General features: G+C 34.3%; 1 protein-coding gene across 2 annotated transcripts in view; it reads left to right on the forward strand.

Moving 5' to 3' along the window:
- The window catches only part of NIPBL (NIPBL cohesin loading factor), a 201,911-nt gene that overhangs the window by 149,264 nt on the left and 26,977 nt on the right, over positions 1–25,670 (forward strand). For both annotated transcript variants that reach the window (XM_032415149.1, XM_032415150.1), the window contains exons 20-32: positions 301–401; positions 1,707–1,845; positions 3,744–3,826; positions 4,412–4,544; positions 5,408–5,551; positions 8,006–8,095; positions 9,166–9,380; positions 9,495–9,597; positions 10,199–10,297; positions 10,399–10,545; positions 13,456–13,590; positions 14,427–14,525; positions 15,852–15,905. In XM_032415149.1, the coding sequence (XP_032271040.1) occupies positions 301–401; positions 1,707–1,845; positions 3,744–3,826; positions 4,412–4,544; positions 5,408–5,551; positions 8,006–8,095; positions 9,166–9,380; positions 9,495–9,597; positions 10,199–10,297; positions 10,399–10,545; positions 13,456–13,590; positions 14,427–14,525; positions 15,852–15,905 (1,542 nt within the window). The remainder of the gene's footprint in view (positions 1–300; positions 402–1,706; positions 1,846–3,743; positions 3,827–4,411; positions 4,545–5,407; positions 5,552–8,005; positions 8,096–9,165; positions 9,381–9,494; positions 9,598–10,198; positions 10,298–10,398; positions 10,546–13,455; positions 13,591–14,426; positions 14,526–15,851; positions 15,906–25,670) is intronic.

Here is a 25,670-nt window from a genome sequence, read left to right on the forward strand (position 1 = left end):
AAATATTTCCATTAATAATTCCTTAATATCTACAATTAAATCAGAATTGTTTAAAATCATTTACATTTTGTCTTTCCATCTCCAAGATAGTATACTCCTCTAAATGAAACTAGTATACTCTGACTTCTACAAGAATGTTGTAATTAATGATGGAAAAGTTGTGTAAATTAAGTCACTGTCATTGAAGATGTTGAAAACATTTTCATTGTAAATGACAGATGATATTTTTTATCATGTGTATATCATTTTTGTTTTCAAATAAATATAAACTAAATTTGAAATCTTATAATTACTAAACAGGTATTCTCAAGATATGAAAAACATAGGCAGTTAATTTTGGAAGAAATTTTTACTTCACTTGCAAGATTACCAACCAGCAAGAGGAGTTTGAGGAACTTCAGGTAACTAATTATATCAAAGGCTAAGTACAGTGAAGAATTACATTACATTGTAGCCCTTATAAATTTATTCCTCAACTGTGATTTTTATTTTAGTGATCAAATAAAAGGCAATTTAGTCAGAGCAGCATGAAGAATAGCTTAGATATGTGAAAAAACAGTGCATGTTTGGGGGACTTAAAGAGAAGTTCATTGATTCTCAGGTGTAAAGATCTATGACAGGGTTTTTCAGTCATGATGCTTTTGACATTTTGGGCAGTTAATACTTTGTTGTGAAAGGCTGTTCTGTACATGGTAAGATGCTTAGCAACATCCCTGACCTATAACTTCTAGATGACAAGAAAACCACCCACCTACCCACCCCTTCCAATTGTGACAACCAAAATTTTCTCTAGACACTGGCAGATGTCCCCTGAGGGGCAAAATCATCCCTGATTAAGCCATGATAGGGAATGTGGCTTGAAAAAGTCAAAGGCAGTTCAAGTGTTTTATAAGCCATACTAAGGAACTTGGACTTAATCCTTTATACAGTAGAAAGTCATTAAATAATATGTTTAAAAGCTGGAAGATTACTCTGGCAGCAGTATGGAGAATAGACGTGAAGATTAAAAGCTCTTAAATCACTAAGCAACAGGGTAACTAAGAAATGTTATCCACTGCTGTAGTCAGCATTATTGTCTTTGTTGTCCTGGGGAATCATCATCATTATCATAACCATTATAATTTCCTGAGTGATTAAGTGTGTTGACCTGGCATATAGGGTTATATTTAGATTGTTTTGAAGGCTGTCTTATGTAAAATAATTATCAGCATATAAGAGAATTCTTACACCTTTACAGTATCTTTAGACTTAAAGATTTAAATTTGGTTTTTTTATATTCCATGCCACTGCCCTCATACCCTACCACAGATGATCAAGAGCTGACTGTGTATCAGATTTTAATAAGAAAATGAGTACCAGAATGTATGAGCATTTGGAAATCTAGAAGACTTTGCTCATTTTAAAAATCATTTTGAGAAATATTTGACATTTTTCATGTATAAATCTTTGCCTGCAGTGCATATAGAGTATAGAAATTTGTATTAAATATTGCATTTTCCTTTGACAATTATCTAAGTATGTATAGACATTGAATTGGTACTTTTCTAATTTATTAAAAATAATTTGACTTAAGGACACTATTACAAGGACTAAAGATAATGCCTAGAAATATTAGTAAAGCATCCTGAAATTTTCAGATGATAGATGACATGTAGAGTGAAATTCTCATTCTTTGTATGATTTAAATATTTTCTTCTCCATTAAAGGTTAAATAGTAGTGATATGGATGGAGAGCCTATGTATATTCAGATGGTTACAGCACTGGTTTTACAACTAATTCAGTGTGTTGTACACTTACCATCATCAGAGAAGGACTCTAATTCAGAAGAGGACTCAAATAAAAAAGTAAGGAATCTTTTATAACTTTGTACTTTTATAGGAAGAAGCACCTAAATTCTCTGCCATTCTTACAAAACTGACGTTCTTAATTAGAGCTTTATGGTTGGTCTTTAGGATCCTTGTAGAGCACTAGACTAATTTTTAGGAAACATGAGTTCTGGTACTATTTTGTCTACCAGTCATGAGACATAAGGATCATTTTAATCCGAGTTTGTTTCTTTGGCTATAAAATGAGAATGATAATAGCTAACAAGCCTTTCATACCAACCACTAAGTTTGAAGTTAGATAGTGAATGTGCAAGTGAATATTATAATATATAATATCTGTACTACTCCATAACATATAATTGTAATATGATTAATGTAATTCCCGTGCAGAAGATGAGTTTATGCCTCACTGTTGAGTAACTATAGCTAAGATTTGCTCTTGGTTTTGTAGCTTTTACCCATCAAAGCTTACAATTTTTCCAGGTTCTTATACTATTATAAAAGGTTAAAAAGAAACAGGAATGATTTTGTTTCTCTCTTCCATTGTTTTCAGAATTTTGCATATGTGTATAATAGTATATAATTAAGTAAGTAAATAAGTGAAAAATGCCTATCAAAAAAGTTGAGGTCGCTCTCCCAATCTGATTGTTTTCTCTCCAGTCTTTCCTTCCTTGTCTTTGGTGACAGGTATCACGAGAATGTTTATCTCCCTCCATTTACTTATTTATTTAGTTATGTGCATACATTTGACATAGAATTTTTTTTTTTTAAGATTTTATTTATTTATTTGACAGAGAGAGACACAGCGAGAGAAGGAACACAAGCAGAGGGAATGAGAGAGGGAGAAGCAGGCTTCCCGCTGAGCGGCGAGCCTGATGCAGGGCTTGATCCCAGGACCCTGGGATCATGACCTGAGTAAAAGGCAGAGCTTAACGATTGAGCCACCCAGGCACCCCTGACGTAGAATTTTTTTAAACTTACGTAAATGATATAGTGACATATTTACAGCTGTTTTTTCAGTCAACATTGTTTTTAATACATAATAACTAATACCAGATTCTCTTGACTTGGGTTAAACATCTATAACTGTATCACGATTTAAGAGTTTCTCTACGTATACTTAGAAGTAGAATATTAAATCATAGTGTACATGTATATTTTTTTGTACATGTATTTTTAACTTTACTAGAACTTGTCGGTTTGCTCAAAAAAGTAGTATTCTAGTTTATTTTCTTTCTTTTAGATTTTGCCTAGTAGTCTGAAATGATACCATGTTCTATTTTGCATTTTCCTGGTAACTAGTGAGCTTTTTCATGTATTTTTTCACCTTTGGGTTTCCACAACTTTGAATTGACTGTTTATATCTTAATCTTGAAATTTCTCATGAAGGAATTGAATTTTATTTTGTATTGTATTGCAGCATTTCCTAAACTTGGAACTTGAAATGTCTTTTTCTAAATTCTTTTTGTAGTTTCAATTTCTTCTTCTGACCTAGATCATAAGAAATTATTGATACTGCATTTGCTAACCACATTTGTGTGTTACTCTTTCATATTTTAATAAACTAAAATAAACTCAGTATTTTTACTTAGTTTTTATAAAGTGTTAAAATGTGTTCACTAATTGTAGCTTCTGTCTTTATATATAAAAGAATAGTTTAAGCTTCTTTTTGGAGAGAGGCAGAGGGAGGGAGAGAGAGAAACTTAAGCAGGCTCCACGCCCATAGCAGGGTTCCATCTCAGGACCTGAGTTGAAATCAAGAGTCGATGCTTAACCATCTGAGCCATCCAGGTGCCCCATAAGCTTCTTAATGTTTAAATGTATTGCCCCTATTCAGTAATAACATGACAGTAGCAACTGAATGAACTTATTTTTTTGATTCTTATATCTATGTAAATTCATTTTTCTCAATCTAGGTTGACCAAGATGTTGTCATTACCAACTCTTATGAAACAGCCATGAGAACAGCCCAAAACTTCCTTTCCATCTTCCTTAAAAAGTGAGCAAAACTAATATAATCTGATTTTTATTTCCCCAGTATAGAAAATAGTTCATTTATTTTAAGTAAATGGTTAATCCAATTTCCTGCCATAACCTGAACTTTAAATATGTCACCTTTGTCCTTGGTCTCCTAATCTTTAAAATGAGGCATTTGAAATACTAAAATCTTCTTGGGAACTTACTTATATGTTTGACTCCACAAGTTGAAGTACTAGATTGAAATTCTGTAATTTTTCTTCAGTAAATATTGGAGAATTCTAATTGAATAGGAAAGTTTGTAGAGAGTGGTTTAGTCGGCCTTCATAAGAATTTGTGGTAATCTCAGAGAAAGAATGGTCATTTTTAAAAATGTGGTGTACTTGCTGAAAAGTAGTGTTTATACTAGGCAATAAATGAATTCCCTAGCAGGGGCAAGAATGAAATTTGAGAAATAGATTCATTTTATGCCATGTTATATTTAATGTACTCTCTTATAACTTGTTATGAGATATGGGGAAAAGAAAACTTAGTTAACAAAATTTCAATCATATTGGTAGACATGTCACCTAAATTCACAGCCTTTTCACTATTTATCTTCAAACAGATGTGGTAGTAAGCAAGGTGAAGAAGATTACAGACCACTATTTGAAAATTTTGTTCAAGACCTTCTTTCAACAGTCAATAAGCCTGAATGGCCAGCTGCTGAACTACTCCTTAGTTTGTTAGGGAGACTGTTGGTAAGAGTATAGCATTTAAAGATTATTAGATTACTAGAAGACAACATAATGAGGATGTACTCTGATTCACAGATGATGAATTCTTTAAAAATGTGTAAGGAAATATGACCATTGCATCTTTATTTTTGCATGTGCATAACTGTACACAGTATTGTCAGTATTTTGTAGAAAACTTTGAAATCTTGTGATTTTGGTGCTTTCATTTCATTACATAAGATAGCAGTGCTTTAAAAACTTTTTTCTTTGGTTTGGAAGTGCCATATTGTTAGTTAAAAGCATCTCAACACTGAGTCATAAGTTACTGCAGTTAATTCATTTCAAAGCATGAAACTGATTAACATGAACACTTTGTCATCATTAAGAGTATTTCTAAAAACATGACACTTTCTAGTTCTCATGTAATACAATAGGAAAATGCAAAGAAATATTATGATTTCTCTTTTTATTTTTAAAATTTATTTAAACTTGTGCAATGCAAATTGTTACAAAGCTTTTGGGACCTTACATTCTGTGAACCAGAAAATGTAGTAATACTATTCTGAAACCAAGATAACATTTCATAGGCATTAGAATTCCAGCATAAGAAGTTCTTATTCAGTAATATCCCATTTTTCACAAGTAAGCAGTTGAGCCTACATTTAAAGAAAATGACTGTGTTCTTAGGATTAATCTATGCTTTTTTTTTTTTTTTAATGAAAATGTCAGATTCCAGAAACTCTCAAAAGGCAGTCACTTATGGAACAATATCACAAAAATTGTTTAAATTTTCAGATAATACAACATAGATTTGGAATTTATATGATAAATTGTTATTAAAAATTTATAAATTGATTAAATTAAATTAAAATTATTTTTATGTTTAGGTTCATCAATTCAGTAACAAGTCAACAGAGATGGCTTTAAGAGTGGCATCTCTTGATTACCTTGGAACTGTTGCTGCACGATTAAGGAAAGATGCTGTTACAAGCAAAATGGATCAAGGGTCTATAGAACGAATTTTAAAACAGGTATTGAGATAAAGGATTAAAATTATGAGGATAAATATTAGTTAAGTACTTTCTTTAGGTATTCTTATATTGGTGTTGCATTTCATTTTATAGATTCAAAGTAAGATCTTACATTTCTAAAAGTGGGCTTTTCAAAAGCCCCACAGAGAAAGTTAATACCATTGGGTATATTATAGTGTCTAACAGGAACTTTTAAGTGATTTATATAAATCCTTAGTTTACTTTCTTTCTGTGAACTGCTTTTATAAATGTATGATGCTGTTTTCTGTTTCGTTTAAGTTTTATTTAAATCTTTAGTTTACTAAGATGATTTAGCATTCCCAATCAAGTCATTTTATACCTTTGAATTTTGAAAATTTTTTTATATTGGGGAAAGGTGAGGAGGTCTTCCTTTCATTTTATTAAATAGATATTTCATGTCTGGCAGAAAACGTGTTTTATTGCTTCACTTTTTTTTAAGTGTGCGTGAGGTGCTACTAATGCTAAAAGTGACTTAAGAAAATTGTTAGGTAAATGATCTCTAATCCTACCATATACAACTGTTTTCATTTTCTTTCTACTCTTTTTTTTTTTTTTTTAACATTCATAGCCATATTCATGCTGGCCATTAGAAATGCATTTTACATTTTTTTTAGTATACTTTGTATTTTGAAATAATTTATATTACTAATATAATTTATATATTAAACACAAAAAAGAGGAATAGTACAAAGAGTTCCCACAAACCTTTCACCCAAATTCCTTAATTCCTTAATTGTTGATATTTTATAACATTTGCTTTATCTTTGTGCAACATTTACATGCCTGCAAAATATACATGTGTATCTGTGTGTGTCTGTGTATATGTCACGTATATCTGTGTGTTCATTTTTTTTTTCTGAACTATTTGAGCAAACTTAATGCCCCCATTACCCTTGAATTTCAAAGTATGATTCCCTGGACAAGAAGTACTAATATTAACATCACCTAGGGACTTGCTGGAAACGCAAATTCTCAGGACTCTCCTACTGAATAGGAAATTCCTGTAGGTGGGGCCCAGCATTGTTTTTTGATAGACCCTCCAGGTGATTCTAATGAATGCTAAAGTTTGAGAACCACTGCTTAGTGTGTATATTTTCTATAAACAAGAACTCTTGCTTAAATATCCCAGTACACTTTTGAAAAGCAAGAAATTACCATTAATATGATACTCCCATCTAAAATAATGCTGCCATTCCTATTCTGTTTCATAGGTTATAATTTGTTGCTATCATTATTTTAATGCTCAGATTGTCCTAGATATAACCAGTGAGAGCCCCTTTTAGCTGGCTTTTGTATCTTTTTTATATATTCCCATCCCATCTTTCTTTGAGAACTTTACTTTGTGGCACAAGATGTTTCAGGATCCTTGATCCTCTTTTACTTTCCTTGCCTCAGCCCTGGAATCTGCCATTTCACCAAATACTACTGGTTCTTTTTATTGGAGAATGGTAATTTAGAAACAAAGACCTAGGTGCCCGGTTTCAGTATTTCTTAGAGTGGACCTAGGACTTCTTCATAACATATGATCATGTCGGTTGTACACTGTAAAACTTGAGGGGAGGGATCATTTGTAAATATTCTTACGGTTCTTGACATACCTCCACCTTGCTTTTGGACAATTTACACTGTCCTAGTACAGTGCTATGATGGATTTCTCCATGTATCCATTTCGCCACACTCTTAGAACATGGGTTATTCTAGTCTTTGTTTTCTACTTAGAGATATTCTAAACCATATTGGCATTTTGTGTGGTAAAGCTAGAGTATAAGCTGTAGACATGAATGTCAGCTCACGGTTTCTCGCTGTATATTGTTCATGACAGGACCTTAAGATTCAGTATCTTTCTGTTCCTAGATCAAGTGAACATATATTTAATATCCTACATGAAATAAAGTACTCTTTTGTATTATAAATAAAAGTATTTCTCTTTCAGAATGTTTTTAAATATCCCAAAGACAGCTATAACAAATAGTAAAACAGATAATAACAGTTTCCATTTTTAGATTAAAAGTTTGGAATGGCCTCTTTTTTTCCATACAGAAAACCAGTGATAGGACCTTCCTATTTCTGAATACTTAACACATTATTCTGATAATATTTATGTCCACTACCTATGCACCTCCTTCAAATAAAGATGACATATAGTTCATAAAAATGGAGGCCAGTCTCAGTCTCAGCTATCAATTAATAATATGTTTTTCAAAAATAGCACTCTTTTTTTTTTTTTAAGATTTTATTTATTTATGAGAGGGAGAGAGTATGAGCAGAGTGAAGGGCAGAGAGAGAAGCAGACTCCCCGCTGAGCAGGGAGCCCGATGTGGGGCTCGATCCCAGGACTCCAGGATCATGACCTGAGCTGAAGGCAGACGCCCAACTGACTGAGCCACCCAGGCGCCCCATATCTTTTTTGTTCTTACTTGGTTTATTTTGTAGGTTTCAGGAGGAGAAGATGAAATACAACAACTGCAGAAAGCATTGCTTGATTACTTGGATGAAAACACTGAGACCGATCCTTCACTAGTGGTAGGAACCTTTTCTCCCTTTTTTGGAAATAACACATCAGATTCAAATTGGGTCTGAAAGAAAATTGAGAAGTGTCCTGAAAAGGAAAGTTATTTGGAATACTGATTTTTGAAACAGAAGGGTACTTGATGATCTAAACAAAAAAGAATGATTATAGATTGATTTGTCTCATGAAATTCTGGTAGATATTATATTACACTAAAATGGTGTGACATGGGAAATAGTTAGACATCTTTTCATAGTTATCTTTGAGACTGAGCTAGATCATTGCTTCTCACAGTAGACATGGCCCAGGTTGTGCTTGAGGTGATCTATTAGCATATGAAAAGAAGGTATTAGAATTCCATGTGTATATTTTTAAATACAATCCTTAATTATATTTTTATAATTTTATGTATATTATATATCCAAATTATTAGTATAATAGGTTCGTATATAAAATTTATGAACTGTATGAGGAAACAGTGTGCATGCAGTAGGGTACTTCTTTATTTTTTTTGCTGATGAGATATGCAGTCTAAAGAGATAACTAAGCTTTTCAACCAACTACTGCTGGTTTTCGGTCTGCATTGAAAGGAACAGATTATAGGTGTGCCTCAGTGTTAAAATATTTCACTAATAACTGGCTGTGTATTTCTTGAAGAAGTAAGGGGGTATTTTGAAAGTTACTAAAGTTTTTACCTTTAGACTTGTATCCTATTGTTCTAAACTTTCCCAGTTGACCTATCTTCTGTATAATTTTACTGCCCTATGTGTGATACTGTCGTTTGTTAAGTAATTGATAGTAGTATTCTAGATTTAATACAACTGTGTTTATCAAATTATCTTTTGACATCATTAATACAAGTGTTAAGACAAAGTAAAATAATACGTTTTCTATCATTCAATAGTCAAACCTTCCAGCTTTCTTAAAATCTGTTTTTATCTGCTGGAAGTTGCTTTAAAGTACACCTTAATATTTATTCCTGAGAGTGAGCATTTTATCAATGGATTGGAAATTTTGTTACTGATTTCATTTTGAAATTTCGCTAATTTCATCAAGCTCAAGTCTTAATCTATTTTCTTTTCAGTTTTCTCGCAAATTCTATATAGCCCAGTGGTTCCGTGATACAACTCTGGAAACAGAAAAAGCGATGAAAACACAAAAAGATGAAGAATCATCTGAAGGAACACATCATGCGAAGGAAGTTGAGACAACTGGTCAAATCATGCATCGAGCTGAAAACCGGAAAAAGTTTCTTAGAAGCATTATCAAAACCACACCTTCTCAGTTCAGCACATTAAAGTAAGATCCAGAGAGAAAGCATCTTACATTTTCAGTTAGTTATGTCTCTGATACCTATTTATCTTCTTTGCAAAAAAATTAAATAAATAAAAATTTAATGACTTTCTGTTGTAGGATGAACTCTGATACTGTGGACTATGATGATGCTTGTTTGATTGTTCGATACTTGGCCTCTATGAGGCCGTTTGCCCAGAGCTTTGATATTTATTTGACACAGGTAAACTGGACCCGAATTCCTTATGCAATGATATTGGTTTTTCTGATTATGGATATTTGTGGGGTAGTTTATGTCTATTCGTTGTTGAGAACAGATACTTTAAGAGATTATGAAAGTAGCATTTGTTTCTGTGTTCCATATTTGTTAAAGGTCTTTTTTTTTTTTTGCTTGACTTTTATGTATTGATTGTTGTTTTACAGATAAATGGGTATATATCTGTATGAATATACATACATGGTGTAGGTAGAATGATGTTGTTACTGAATTACCAAATTATTACTTAAATGATACTAAATATCCTGAATTAGTTACTCATAGCAAGGTTTTAGTAGGGCTACGTGTCCTTGCAAATGAAACATAGCAATAAAAAACCGGTTTAATTGAGAATGCCAGGATAAAGGAAAGGCCCTAGAGTATAGAATGCCTCACTTACTGTACTGACCTTCAAGTTAAAACTTTGGATCAGTAAGATAACATCTTTTACTCATATAAAAGTTAAAGGGATGTAAATACAGTATTTTCATTTCTTTTGCATGTTTTCATGTTATTTTTTGTTAAATGTTATACTAAAATTTTGAAAATATCAATGTTTGCTTGGCAGATCCTTCGAGTTCTTGGTGAAAACGCAATTGCTGTTCGAACAAAAGCAATGAAGTGTTTATCTGAGGTTGTTGCTGTAGACCCCAGTATTCTAGCAAGGGTAAAGAAGAGCACAAATGATTCTTCTTATTTGAGTACTGCATTCAAGTTAAAATATTAGCTCTACTTAGTATAAATTATATTTTCTTCATTTTCCTTTAGCTTGATATGCAACGAGGAGTTCATGGACGATTAATGGATAACTCCACTAGTGTTCGAGAAGCAGCAGTAGAATTATTAGGTCGATTTGTTCTTTGTCGACCTCAGCTTGCTGAGCAGTATTATGATATGCTGATTGAAAGAATATTGGTATGTTTGTTTTGTCATTTTTATTATGATTCATAAATATAATTTTGCCTTTCTAGTATCACATTTTTTTTAATTGTTAAACTAGAAAAGTAGATATCAGTCATGTATTTATATTGCCTAATCTCTATACTGTAGCAACTTTCTAAAGGGGGACATGTTTCTCCCCCCCCAACCCCCAGAAAACCTGTCAATGTTTATTTCACATATCCACCCTAAAGACAGTTTAAACCAGATTGAGAATTAAAAGCTAAGGTTTGTGACCCTAGAGTGCTGACAAGTCAGTGGGTTGGAAGGCAGGGGAAGCTGGCAGGTACTCCTGGTGCCAAGAATCGAATCCAGAAAGCGGTGGCTGGACAGCAAAGTATTGGGCAGATTCTCATCTCCAGTCTCCCAGATTTAGAAAGTAGAAAAAAGGTCCTCCATTCCTACCTTACCTTGAGCTGAGAGTTAAGAGTCCTAATGATTGGACGGAGTGCCAGCAAGGGCAGGAGACACCGATTTCAAACCCACTCAGCCCCAGGCCCAAACAAAGAACTGAAGAAGGGCATGTTTCAAGAGGAGGACTGCTCGATACTGTAAAACAAATCATTGTCGAAAATTGGGCTCCTTTTTTCAAGTAGTACTGCCTTTTAATGGGGCAAGTTTACACTGAGTAAATGATAGGAACTACAATGGCATAAATATTTTGGACAGGAATCTAGAATAAATTTGTATGTATGTATATAAACAAGAAGAACTATTTCATTGAGAGCTAAGTGCAGAATTTTGGTATCTGACTATATTTTTGGATCCTTTGTGTATATCTGCATGTTTCCTTAAAGCTGAATTATGGCAAACTTTAGATACCTGCAAATGAAATGAGAAAGCCATTTGAGTCTTAAGAACAAACTTAAGAAATACTATTCTAAGATATTCTTTTCTTGTATGTCATGGAATTCTCTGGTCCTGAAGCCTTTTCCTGGATAATAAAAGGAAACAGGAAATATTGGCATTACAGAATATCTGTGGAATCTCCACATCACCCACTGTAGGCATACTGACGTCTGTTAACAGAAGTGTGTCAGGCACAGGATTGGGTGTTCCCACAGTGACAAGAGTTTATCACCTTTAGTCTGCTATCAGAATATTATGTGACTGAGAGTTCAAGATAATTTCAGCTTCAACTAGCATAAAATCTTGATTGAAACAGAATTTAAGGAAAGAGTGGAAGAAATTTTTTCCTTTTAGTGCCTTAGTCTTTTCAAGAATGAAAGGCGAAATCAAGAAGATTCTCAAAGCTAATGAACTGACAGCACCTACCCAAGTAGTATATCCTAAAATATTTTCACGATTGTCAGAATGCACAATGGAAATAATTTGTACATTAAGTGTCCAATGCTTTTTATTTATTTTTAAAACTCTTTAATTATGAAAATTTGTGAAGAGTTAAGTGCAGTGAACACTCATGTATCTACCACCATATTTCATCTATATTTTTTGCTAAATTAGTTTAAATTAAACATTTTGCTACTTCTTCTGTGGATACTTCAGCCTACCTCTCCAAAAAATGTGGGTACTGCCCTTATAAACAAAAACCATTATCTCACCCAACCAAATTAACAGTCTCTAAATACATCTAATCGGGCGCCTGGGTGGCTCAGTTGGTTAAGCGACTGCCTTCGGCTCAGGTCATGATCCTGGAGTCCCTGGATCGAGTCCCGCATGGGGCTCCTGCTCGGCGAGGAGCCTGCTTCTCCCTCTAACCCTCCCCCCTCTACTCTCTCTCTCTCTCTCATTCTCGCTCTCTCAAATAAATAAATGAATCTTAAAAAATAAAAAATAAATAAATAAAAAATAAATAAATAATATATACATCTAATCACCAGTTTATATTCAAATTCTCCAACTGTCTCAAAAATTGGTGGAAAAAATTTATTTTCTCTTTTTTTTTTTTTTTAAACAGAATCCAGTCAAAGATCATACTTTGCATTTGATGATCATGTTTTCAAATTTAGAGTATTGGGCGCCTGGGTGGCTCAGTCGTTAAACGGCTGCCTTCGGCTCAGGTCATGATCCCAGAGTCCTGGGATTGAGTCCCACATCGGGCTCCCTGCTCAGCGGGAAGCCTGCTTCTCCCTCTCCCACTGCCCCTGTTTGTGTTCCTGCTCTCGCTGTCTCTGTCAAATAAATAAAATCTTTTAAAAAAAATAAAATAAAATTTAGAGTATTCTCTCTTTTTTATACACTTCCCCCATGACATTGACTCATTTAAACAGGCCAGAGTCAGTCTTGTTATTTCCTCATTTCTTATTAACTATAAGATGATTGGGACAATGGTTCGATTAGATTTAGATTTAACACTTTTGTTAAAAATACTTCATATGCAGGGCGCCTGGGTGTCTCAGTCGTTAAGCATCTGCCTTCGGCTCAGGTCATGATCCCAGAGTCCTGGGATCGAGCCCCGCATCGGGCTCCCTGCTCGGCGGGAAGCCTGCTTCTCCCTCTCCCTCTCCCACTCCCCCTGCTTGTGTTCCCTCTCTCTCTGTGTTTCTCTCTGTCAAATAAATAAATAAAATCTTTAAAAAAAAAAAAAATACTTCATATGCTGTTTAAGTGCCACTATTCTAAAAGCTTCATATTTGTTACCCCATTTAATTTTGGTGAGCTTATGTCCTAGTCTCGTGTTCAGTGCTGTTTAATATTTTTGCATGTCTTGGATATCATATTTTAAAAGTAAAACAATATAATAACCCATATTTGTAGTAACAGTAATAAGAAAGCATAGAAAGAAGAAATATATAGACCATCTTTATCATGTTAATAGTCAGTAGACTGCTTGATGGTATTTATTTTCTAATTTCATTTTATCACATTTCATACATCTGAGCAGCTTGATTATTCTGATACTTAAAAATACTTTTCTGTTCTTAGGATACTGGTATCAGTGTCAGGAAAAGGGTAATAAAGATTCTAAGAGACATCTGTATTGAACAACCAACATTTCCAAAAATTACGGAAATGTGTGTAAAAATGATTCGCAGAGTCAATGATGAAGAGGGCATTAAGGTAAGATGAAATGGTGACTACTTTAAAATTCATTTTTCATTAGTGTTTTAAATAATTTAATGTTTATTGTATCTAAATTTTGTTGGTATATATGTAAAATATGACTTACAAAACCTTTACAAGTGAGTCAACATTTTTAGATTATAAATTCAAAAAACACATACTTTCTTACATTTTTATTTCTAGATCTTACATAAATAAAATCTGATCTCAACTAATTGAATTATAATATTTAATGTCATTGTAGTGATTACATTATATGCAGGAAGTTTATTATCAAATTAATTTTCAAGTGGTATGTATTTGGTTTTCTAAGTTAATAAATACTTCTTTGAAAGTTTGATCTTGTTCATTAAAGAATTTATGTGTATATGATTGTCCCTGTATTTGCTTTTGTGTTTGTTTTTAGCAACTTCTCCCCAAAAGTAGTAAAAATATTTTTTAGTTTGATCAAAAACATTTGAGGGTATACTATGCAGCTTTCCTAGGCTAGGGATAGTATCACCTGTTTAAAATTTTTACCAATTGAAAAAGATTATAAATTTAAGAAATTGATGATTGTTTTTAAAAACTGAGAAATTCATGCCAAAAATTCATGGTAGTTTATGTTTTGATTAGTTATTTATAGCTTTGTTTGGGACTTTTTTTTTTTTTTTTAATAAATTCTTTGCCCACCATGGGGCTTGAACTCATGACCCAGAGATCAAGAGTTGCATGCTCTAGTGACTGAACCAGCCGGGTGCCCCAACTTTGTTTTGGGTTTTAATGAGAATTTGGGATTGAGAATTTTGCCATGTTTGTTGTAGTTGTGTAGTTTGAAATTTTCTTTCTTCTAGAAATTAGTAAATGAAACATTCCAAAAACTCTGGTTTACTCCAACTCCACACAATGACAAAGAAGCAATGACAAGGAAAATTTTAAACATCACTGATGTGGTAAGGACTCAAATAAAGGTGTGGTCCCTGTGGGTGCAAACCTAGTTTAGGCCTACCCCCTCATACAAAGAGAGAGACAATGATGAGATACTTGCTTAATCTTGACATTTAATACTACAGTTGACCCTTCAGCTGCACAGGTCCACTTATACACGGATTTATTTCAGTAAATACAGTTTTCTCTTCCTTACGATTTTTTTTACTACTGTTTTCTCTCCTCTAGCTTACTCCAATCCTGTAAGAGTATAGTATATAATACATATATCATACAACATATGTGTTAATCAACTGTTTTTGTTATTGGTAAGGCTTCGGGTCAGCAGTAGGCTATTAAAAGTTAAGTTTTAGGGAAATTAAAGTTATACACAGATTTTCAACTGTGCAAGGGGTCAGCATCCCTAAACCCTGCATTGTTCAGGGTGAACTGTACTTCCCTTACTTTACATTTCTGGAGATACTCAAGGGCTGCAAAGAAGACGAGATTGGTATTTCTACATAACCACTTCTTGGCATTCGTTTACTTACAAGCACTGATACTGAAATTTTCCATATTCCTCCACTGACTGAAAACTGAGAGGGGGAGGAGAAGTGGATGAATAGGTAACAGTAGCTTAGGGATAGCAACCTCAAATGAGATAGTACTTTTTCAGAAAACATGAGTTAAGATTAGTTTCATTATGTTTAATTATACACATAAGCTATAAACTTTTTTGACCCAGAATACTTTTTATGTTTTGAACATAAGTTTTTTACGAGTTCATCTCTGTTTCACTCATGTCTTTTAAATCTGCTACCTAGAAGGAAAATAATAAGCAAACATTTCTATTTGTGTTGTTTTAAACCTTACAGATTTTTCTGACTAATTGAAGTTATAATTCAAAATGTAATATCATATATTTTTTAAGTTTTTATTTAATTCTAGTTAGTTAACATACAGTGTAATAAGAGTTTCCAGTATACAATATAGTGATTCAGCACTTCCATACATCACCCAGTGTTCATCACAACAGATGCACTCCTGAATCCCCCTCACCTATTTCACCCATCCTCCCATCCACCTTTCCTGTAATACCTTATTTAATTTCAATACATTAAACTAATTTCTTGAATATCTTCTAAAGTGTTTTTAAAATAAAATTGTTTAGCATTGGTAAATTATTGGTTTACTAAAAGAACACTTTACTTTAAAAATAATTTTTTAAATGAGAGCATTGAGACATTTATATACCTCAGGCTAAAACATAGCAAAGGTTTGGTTTTTGTTTTTTTTTCAGATTTTTAAATAAATTTCTAATTTTGATAGTTTCACCATATTTTCCCACTTAGGTTGCAGCATGCAGAGATACTGGATATGACTGGTTTGAGCAACTCCTTCAAAACGTGAGTGTTATTTTGACTCCTGATAACAAATAACATGAAATTTAGTAGGTCAGTTCTTTGTAAGCTTTATGATTTAAAAGAACCTTTTCAGTTATTTTTTAAGAATTTGCCTTTTGAGGGAGAACATTTATTAATATTATTATTTCAGTATATTAGGCTGAATGTGTTGGTTAATATCCCTATTTAATCAATTATTCAATTGCCTGTTATAAGTAAGTTTTCTAAATCAGTAATTGAAATTCTGTCTTCTCTGCCGTCCAGATAATTATTTTTTTCTTATCCCTTTAATTTAAATGTTAGACATGAAATCTACAGATTTACAGATTGCATTAAATACATATTTACATTATTTGACATGTTATAAAAATGTGTAGAATTTCCTATAATAGTATAGAATTAAACCACAATTGCTATTCTTTAAAAATCTCATAATGGAAATGTTTATCTTCCTATGAATTTTTTATTTCAGAAATTTTTTAAATAGATAGAAGTACCCATCACCCAGCTTCAAAAATTATCAGCATTTTCCCAATCTTATTTTATCTCTAATCCTACCCCTATATTTTTTTAAATTATTTTTTCTTGTTATAATACTTCTAAAGCAAACCCCATACTTTATATCATTTCACCATAAACATGTTAATGTCTATCTTTAACAGAAATTACTTTAAAAAAGTAACCAGAATATCATTATCATCTATATCAAAATAAACATTAATAAGTTATTCCCTAATATCTAATTACCTATTCAATGTTCATATTTCCCTGATTGTCTCAAAAATGTATTTGTATATTTGGTTTGCAGTTGCTTTGGTTGATATGGCTCTTAAGTCTCTTCTCTTAATCTATGATAGTCGACCCCTCACCTCTCTTTTTTTCATGCCACTTATATGTTTTCCTATAGAATGTCCCACATTCTAGATTTCATAGATGTTTTCCTTCTGGTGTCATTTAAGTTGTTCCTCTATTCACCATTTTTATTTATTTATTTATTTATTTCTGTAGACTCTTAGATCTAGAGCCTTAATAATATTGAAGTTCAGTTTTGGGAGTAGGAGACAAGATACTTCATAGATGATGCTGAATATTACTGCATCACATCAGGAGGCACATGTTTGTTTATCCTACTTTCAGTGATCTTTCAGTTTAGATGTTGTCAGCCTGGTGTACCTATTATAATGAGTTTGTTCATTTTTTTAATATCAGCATAAATGAACAGATTTGTATGTCTTTATATTTTATTTTATTTAGGAGGGGGAAGGGCAGAAGGAGAGGGAGAGAGAGAATCTTTACCAGGCTCCATGCCCAGCGCCAGCCTTTTGCAGGGCTCGATCTCACAGCCCTGAGATCATGACCTGAACCGAAATCAAGTCAGACGTTTAACCAACTGAGCCACCGAGCTGCCCTGTCTTTATATTTAAAACGTTGTAATCATAAGTCTTTTTGAAGTTCAGATTGTTCCATCTTTGCCCAGTGGTAGCCCCTTCAGGTTGGTCTTGTATCCTTTTGATACAACCTTATTACTCTTTTGTAACCTGATCACTTTTTGCCTCTACAAGATGTCCTAGACTCAACTTGCACATTTTCTGCCCCAAACCTGAAATCAGCCATTTTTCCAAAGAGCCCTAATTTGGATTTGGATGCTGCAGATGTTCTTTGCTAATGGGTTATCATAGCTTTGGGCCTTTTCCAGAGGATAGAGCTAAAAAATGTGTATTTTTTAGAAAGGCAAAAATAAATCAAGAATTTATATTGATTGTTTTATTCAAATTTTTTATTATGAAAGTCTATTTCTTTGGTTTTATTCTTTGCTTTAGGCTAAAAATCTTGGTTCCCAAGGAAAGGAACATAATTTCTTACTTGCTTTGTCCTACTATATTAACAATAACATTATTGGATACAGTTTTTAAGATTGCTTTGCGTTTCTTTTTATCTATAGCTTACTAAAGATACATTATTAAAAGTCTATCTTCTTTTTTTTTTTTTGAAGGGGGTGGAGGGCCAGAGGGAGAGGGAGAGAGAGAATCTTAAGCGGGCTCCATCTCACAACCCTGAGATCATGACCTGCACCAAAATCAAGAGTCATATGCTCAATTTACTGAGCCGCCCAGGCACCCCATTAAAAGCCCTTCTTGAAATAAATTTTTTCTGTTTGATTATATCAACAATCTATTGTCTAGTTAAGTCCATTTATTTCTGTTTACTTCTGTATGTTTAACGATATTTTTAACAGTCATCAAAATTATTTTCTTGAGGCACAATCAAGATACAGAATATCACCCTTCAAAGCTTCTTTGTGACTCTTTGTAGTTGGTCCTCTTCCCTCGGCCCTGGGAAACCACTGTCTACTTTTTGTCACTACAGTTATGCCTTTTGTAGAATTTCATATCAGTGGAATCATACATACAACATGTAGTTTTTTTGTGTTTGACTTCTTTTAATTAGCAAAATGTTGCTGGTATACTAATATTTTATTCATTCTTACTGCTGACTATTATTAGTAGTACAGATGTATGGTAATTTCTTTATGAACTCACAAATTTATGGATTTGTGTTTCCAGTTTAGACTTTTCTGAATAATGCTGCCATGAATATTTGTGTGCAAGTTTTTGTATGGATGTGTGTTTTTATTTTTCTTGGGTAAATTCGTATGAGTGCAATTGCTGGGTCATGTGGTGAGTAAGAAACTGCCAGACTCTTTCCAAAATCGCTGAACCATTTTGTATTTCTACCAGCAATGTTCCAGTGTTCTACATTCTCACCCATACTTGGTTTTGTCATTCTTTTTTTTTTTTTAATTTTTTATTGTTATGTTAATCACCATACATTACATCATTAGTTTTTGTTGTAGTGTTCCATGATTCATTGTTTGTGCATAACACCCAGTGCTCCATGCAGAACGTGCCCTCTTTAATACCCATCACCAGGCTAACCCATCCTCCCACCCCTCTCCCCTCTAGAACCCTCAGTTTGTTTTTCAGAGTCCATCGTCTCTCATGGTTCATCTCCCCCTCTGATTTCCCCCCCTTCATTCTTCCCCTCCCGCTATCTTCTTCTTTTTTTTTCCTTAACATATATTGCATTATTTGTTTCAGAGGTACAGATCTGTGATTCAACAGTCTTGCACAATTCACAGCGCTCACCATAGCACATACCCTTCCCAATGTCTATCACCCAGCCACCCCATCCCTCCCACCTCACTTTGTCATTCATTTTAACTTTAGCCATCTGATGGTGTGCAGTAATACGTTGCTTTTAAAAAAATTTTTAAGATGCCTTTTTTAAACATCTTCATGGTATTTGCTTATGTTCTTCAGTCTATAATATCTTAGGTTCTCTTCCTAAATCATCTTCCATATATCATCTTTTATTTCATAATTTTACATATTTGATATCATTTCCCTCCTAAGTCAAATAATTAGCTGTATATTACAAAGCATTGTGACCATCTTAGTTATATTTATGTCAGCCATTCCAGATGGGACATAATAATTTCTAAAGGACTCTACAACCACATGTTTCATCTGATAATTACAATAAGTGAGTATGAATTAATTGTCACTATCAGAAATGTCATTATTTAGTATTCCAAAAAAGGATCTAAGATAATATCCATATGTATTATTGGCAAGTTAGAAGCAGAAAGGAGATGACTAGATTTATAATCTCTTAGCAGTAAGTTCTATGTTCTTTATATCTTTACTTTCTAGTCCTCTTTAGCTAGTTGTTCATTCAGTCCTTTCTCCCTATTGTCTAATTTTACTTTAGTTTCTGACAACAGTTTAGTTTATCAGTTACACTGTGACTTTGAGATACAGTCATTAGACTAGCAGAATTTAGTTTAATGAAAGAAATAAAGCTTAAAAATATTTATTATAGATGCATGTAACAGTTATAGCAGTTATAACAACATGTATGCATAACTTTTAAGAGAGGCTAGGAAGGATGTAGAGAATGGACTACTAGAATCATTGGAAATTCTTGAGTCAAGAATAATTAGTGCACATGGGTACGCCTGGCTGGCTCAGTTGGTAGAGCATACAGCTCTTGATCTTGGGGTTGTGAGTTTGAGCCCACACTGGGGGTAGAGTTTAAAATATATATATATTTTTTTTTTTTTAATATATAATTAAAGAATTATATATATATTTTTTTAAAGAATAATTAGCACACTTCGGGCGCCTGGGTGGCTCAGCTGGTTAAGTGTCTGCCTTCCTCTCGGATCATGATCCCAGGGTCCTGGGATTGAGCCCCACATCGGGCTTCCTGCTCAGTGAGGAGCCTGCTTCTCCCTCTCTTGCTCTCCTGCTTGTGTTCCCCCCTCTCTCTCTATCAAATAAATAAATAAAATCTTAAAAAAAAAAAAAATTAACACACTTCAACTATTTCCACATGAGCTCATATACACATTCCACTCCATCCAGTTTCCACTATTTCTCATTTTTATTATTTGTATGTTGAGTGAGTTTATGGATCAGTGATTCTCAACTCATGGAATGTGGTTTGTTTGTTTTTTTAGGGAAACTTAGAGTACTATAGCTTCAAAATCAGACATGCACCAAACTGTCCACCAACTAAATAATTTTGTTAATATGTTATATATACATACACACTTTAAATGTATGCAGATTCATTGCCTTCATAACCTTTAATGAATTCATAGCTTTTTTTGCCATTTTTCAGTAGCATGTGAAAGAAAAATTTCTATCATGAAAGTCCTTGCATTTTTTTATTTCTATAAAGTAGTCTAATTTAAACCACTATCATATCCCTATGACAGGTACACAAAAATTGAATTGATTTTCTAGTGCCACTCATTTTCATTGCTTATGAACCAAGACTATGGTCCTTTTTTAATTTATAAGAAAATAACAGGTGGGGCGCTTGGGTGACTCAGTGGGTTAAGCATCTGCCTTGGGTTCAGGTCATGATCCCGGAGTCCTGGGATCAAGCCCCATGTATGTCGGGCTCCCTGTTCAGGTGGGAGTCTGCTACTCTCTCTCCCTCTACCCCTCTCCTCCCCGACATGTGCTCTCTCTCAATGCACCTGCTCTCTCTCTCTTTCTCAAATAAATGAATAAAATCTTTAAAACAGAAAATACAGGTAGTTGAAAAAACTTGAATAACCTATATTTCATGTGTTCCTGGTCTTTGTAATCTAAAACAAGATGTCCTTAAAGTTTAGTCAAATACTCTATCAACCATTGAATGAATAGGAAAATTGGTATATTCATGTAATTTAACAGTACCCTACATCTTAAAGGAAGAGACTACTGAAACATACAGCAACTTAGATGAATAATAATAACATTACACAGAGTGAAGAAGACTTACACAGAAGAGTACATATTCTGATTCCATTTATATAAAATTCTAGGAGAGGCAAAAACTAGTCTGTATTGGAAAAATTCAGAAGAGTGGTTGCAGAGGGCCAGGGATTGACATGGAAGGGTCATGTACTAAGGTTCTCCAGAGAAGCAGAACTAACAAGATAACGAGAGGAGAGAGAAAAGGTTTTAATTGGCTCATGCAATTGTGGAGGCTCTTAAATCCCAAAATCTGCTGTCTGCAAGCTAGAAGTCCAGAAAAGCTACTGGTGTAGTTCAGTCTGTGTCTGAAGGCCTGAACCAGGGTAGCCAATGGTATAAATCCCAGTTGGAGTGCAAGAGAAAACTGATGTCCCAACTCAGACAGAGAATAGTCGGTTTCTTCCTTCCTCCACCTTTTGTTCTATTCAGGCCCTCAATGGCTTGTGTGATACCCACCCAAATTAGAGAGGATGGTCTGCTTTACTGCGTCCACCAATTCAAATGTGAATTTCATCTAGAAACATCCTCACCAATATCCAGAAGTAATATTTAGCCAAATAACTGGGCATTCCATGGCCCAGTCAAGCTGACACATAAAATTAACCATCACAAATCCACTTTGTCAACTTGGCACCTATATACATCTCTTTAACCATACTTCATTTCCAAAAAACAGTAACAAGGTCATAGTTCCACCTAACATGATACAGCTATCCTGCATACAACCGAAAATGCACTAACCTCTTTCCCAGGAGAAAAAATTAAGTCCTTGAGTGATATTTACTCTTCTCCTTGATATCCCATGACTTAAATATACTATGATATGAAGTCAGTACCTCTTATGTTCTATGGTAAGGGAATAAGAGGAAAAAATTAAGTAGGAAATGCTCATGACAGTTAAAGTTTTTGTTTCTATACCTTGTAATGTGTTCATGGCTGCGTTCTTCTGCCCACTGTCTATTCCCTTTCCCTTCAACAAGGACCTCACCTGGTCTTGGTTCATAGTGGGGTGACCCATGACTTCATTCCTGAACGGTCTGTACCACTAGTAGTCCTGCCTGGGTTGGGTTGGTATAGTCTTCCATTGACCTTAATCACAGGAGATGGTAATACTAAGAGTTGCCCTGAGGGATCTCCTATATTCCAGACATACTCTTCCTTACCTCCATTATAGAGTAGTAGTCTAGTCAGTCACTCCAGCCAGTACCCTAATCCCTTCCTTGCCTGTTGATTCAGAGGCATGAGGAGCCCAAAGTAGTTGGTTGGTAATCTTAACTTCCAATTCAGTGGGATCATTGTTGTGTCTCCTGGTGGAAGCTCCTTCTGGAACTAAAACCTCTAGGTCAGCAAAGCATAAAGTTGCCAGAAGCAAAAATTTTGCTAGCGGGTCACTAGAGGTAATAGTGAGTGATGCCACTCCCATTTCCACCCCTTGCAGATTTCTGGTCTGTGAATCCTGGTTGTGGGCTAAACAGCTCCAAATATTGGATGCTGATTCAGAGCATATAGAGCCTTCTGGAGAATCTTGCCCCAGCCATGCAAGATATTGCCATGTATCTGGTGCTATATGTAACTCTTCAAAAGTCTATTCCATGTTCTATAAGCCACTTGCTTCATTGATCAAAAGTAATTCTGTGTAGAATACCATGACAGTAAATAAGGCATTCTATAAATCTACAGGTAGTAGTTTTGGTAGGAGCACTGCATGCAGGGAAGGCAAGTCTGTATCCAGAGTGTCTGTTCCAGTAAGAACAAAATGCTGCCTGTCTACTGCACAGGCCAATTAAGTGAGTTGAATGAGAAGGTAGTGTGAATTACCGTCTCTGCATCCTTCAAGTCTTTGATGATAGTACTAATCTTGACAGCCCCTCCAGTAATGTAGTATTGCTTTCAATATACTATTTTCCTGGGTAGAAGCATTCCTCGTGGCTTCCACTTGGCCTTTCCCACCATAATAGCCCTCACTGCATGGATCAAAGAACCAATGTGGGGATTCTGTCAGCTGCTGCGTATATCTATTCCAATTTTTCATTTTGGTACTGAGAAATAATCACAGGATGTGTTTGGGGACCCACTGGACTCAATGTGAAACAGACCAGAGTTATACCTCCATTGACCACAAGACCTCCAAACTCCACCTCTACCCTAAAGGAACCTTTAGGGTCTCCTGGAATTAGTGCCAGCTCAGAACCAGCATCTAATAATCCCTAAAAGGTCTGATCATTTCCTTTTCTCCAATGTACAGTTAACCTGATGAAAGACCATAGGTCCCTTTGGGGAAGGTTAGGGAAAAAATTAACAGTATATTTTCCATAGAGTATGGGACTCCTTCCTCAAGAGGATTCCTCAGAGAATGCTGTGGACAGAATGTTTGTGTGTCTCCAAAATTCATATGTTGAAGCCTAATCCCTAGTGTGATACAAAGGTGGGGCCTTTGGGAGATGATTAGATCACAAGGGTGGAGCCCTTGTGAATCAGATTAATGCCCTTCTAAGAAGAGACACAAGAGAGATGATCTCTCTCTGCTCTCTGCCATATAAGTATACAAGAAGACTGTCATCTGCAGGCTAGGAAAAGGATCTTCACCAGATGATGCTGGCACCTTGGTCTTAGATTTCCTAACTTCCAGAGCTGTGAGAAATAAATTTCTGTTTAAGCCACCTAGTCTATAGTATTTGTTATAGCAGCCCAAGCTAAGACAGAAATTGGTACCTAAAAGTAAGATGCGGCTGAAAACAAATAATGTGGAAGTGGCTTTGGAACTGGATAATATGTAGAGATTAGAAGAGTTTTGATGTGCATACTAGAAAAAGCTGATATTTCAAGAGACATTGAAAGGCAATTCTGGTGAGGGCTCAGAGAGAAAAGAAGCTGTAGAGAAAGCTTTTGTCTTCTTAGAGAATACATATAATCATGTACAGAATGTTGGTGGAAGTACCGACAGTAAAGGCCATTCTGATGGGGTCTCAGACGGAAATGAGAAACATGCTATTGGACAACAGAGCTGTCTTTGTTATAAAGTGGCAGAGAACTTGACTGAATTGTGTCCTTGTTCTAGTGTTTTGTGAAAGGTAGAACTTCAAGCATGAAATTGGATATTTAAGCTGAGGAGATTATTCTAAAGTGTTGAAGGAGCAATTTGGTTTTGTTTATAATCAAATACTGTCCATCAACCAGTGAATGAGTAAAAATACTGATATATCCACACAGTTTCATAGTATTCCACATCATAAAGGAACAAACTGTTGATAATACAACTTAGGTGAATAATAAAAACATTATGCAGAGTGAAGGAAGCCTCACACAGAAGAATACATGTTCTGATTCCATTTATATGAAGTTCTAGGAGAGTCAAAATTAATCTGTATTGGAAAAACTCAGAAGAGTGATTGCAGGGGGTCAGGGATTGATTGGGAAGTAACATGAGGGAACTTTTCAAGGATGATGGTAAAAGTCTCTATCAGTGGTTCTAAAAGTTACTGAGATTTAATCTGCAACTTGTTAGATATACGAATTCTAAGGCTTTACCCCAGTAATTCTGAGGGTGGGCCCACCATTCTATATTTTATAGTCTCTCCAGATGATTCTGATATAAGCTAAAGATGTAGATCACTGTTCTGTATTTTGATAGGAGTTTGAGTTCTAATGGCGAATGCACTTAATGAAACTGAGGAAATGAACACTAAAGATTTGTACATTTCCTTTTGTGTAAATTTTATCTCAAAGGGAAAAAAAGAGTATACCGTTTACAATTTACTTTGAAATACATCAAAAATAAGATGGATACAGATGTGTGTGTATGTATACATGTGTATACATATATACATGCACTTATGCATATATAAGCATACGGCTGGCTTAACATCAGTGTGTATGTATGATTTAACACTAAAGAAGAAGAAATAAGTAATCATTCCAGGGAACACAGGAAAAATTTTTGATAAAATGTAATAACTTTGAATGATAACTTCTAATAAACTAGGAATAAAATCTGACAGAAAATAACTATAAACCTAAAATGAAAATCATGCAAAATGGGAATATGTTTAGAGATCTCATCAAAATAAAAAATAGTCGTCAAGGGACACCTGGCTGGCTCAATCGGTAGAGCATGCTACTTTTTATCTCAGGGTCGTGAGTTCAAGCTTCATGCTGGGTGTGGAGCCTGCTTTAAAATAAATAAATAAAAGAAAAAAATAGTCCTCAGATATGTTGAGGTGATTGTAAAATATATGTGGAAAAGCAGAGAACTAAAAATAATTGTCATTTCTAAGGACTTATTTTTAAAGATGCAGTAGTTAAGGTAGTGTGGTACTAAATATACCAATAGAACAAGATGGAGAGCCCAAAAATAAGCCTCCACATATTTAGGATATACTTATAAAATAGAAGTGGCACTGCAGTTAATGGGGAAAGAATGGAGCTCTCAGTAAATGGGGCTGGAACAATTGGCTAT

The sequence above is a fragment of the Phoca vitulina genome, unplaced genomic scaffold, assembly GCF_004348235.1.
Source record: "Phoca vitulina isolate PV1807 unplaced genomic scaffold, GSC_HSeal_1.0 scaffold17, whole genome shotgun sequence".
Classification (NCBI taxonomy): Eukaryota; Metazoa; Chordata; class Mammalia; order Carnivora; family Phocidae; genus Phoca; species Phoca vitulina.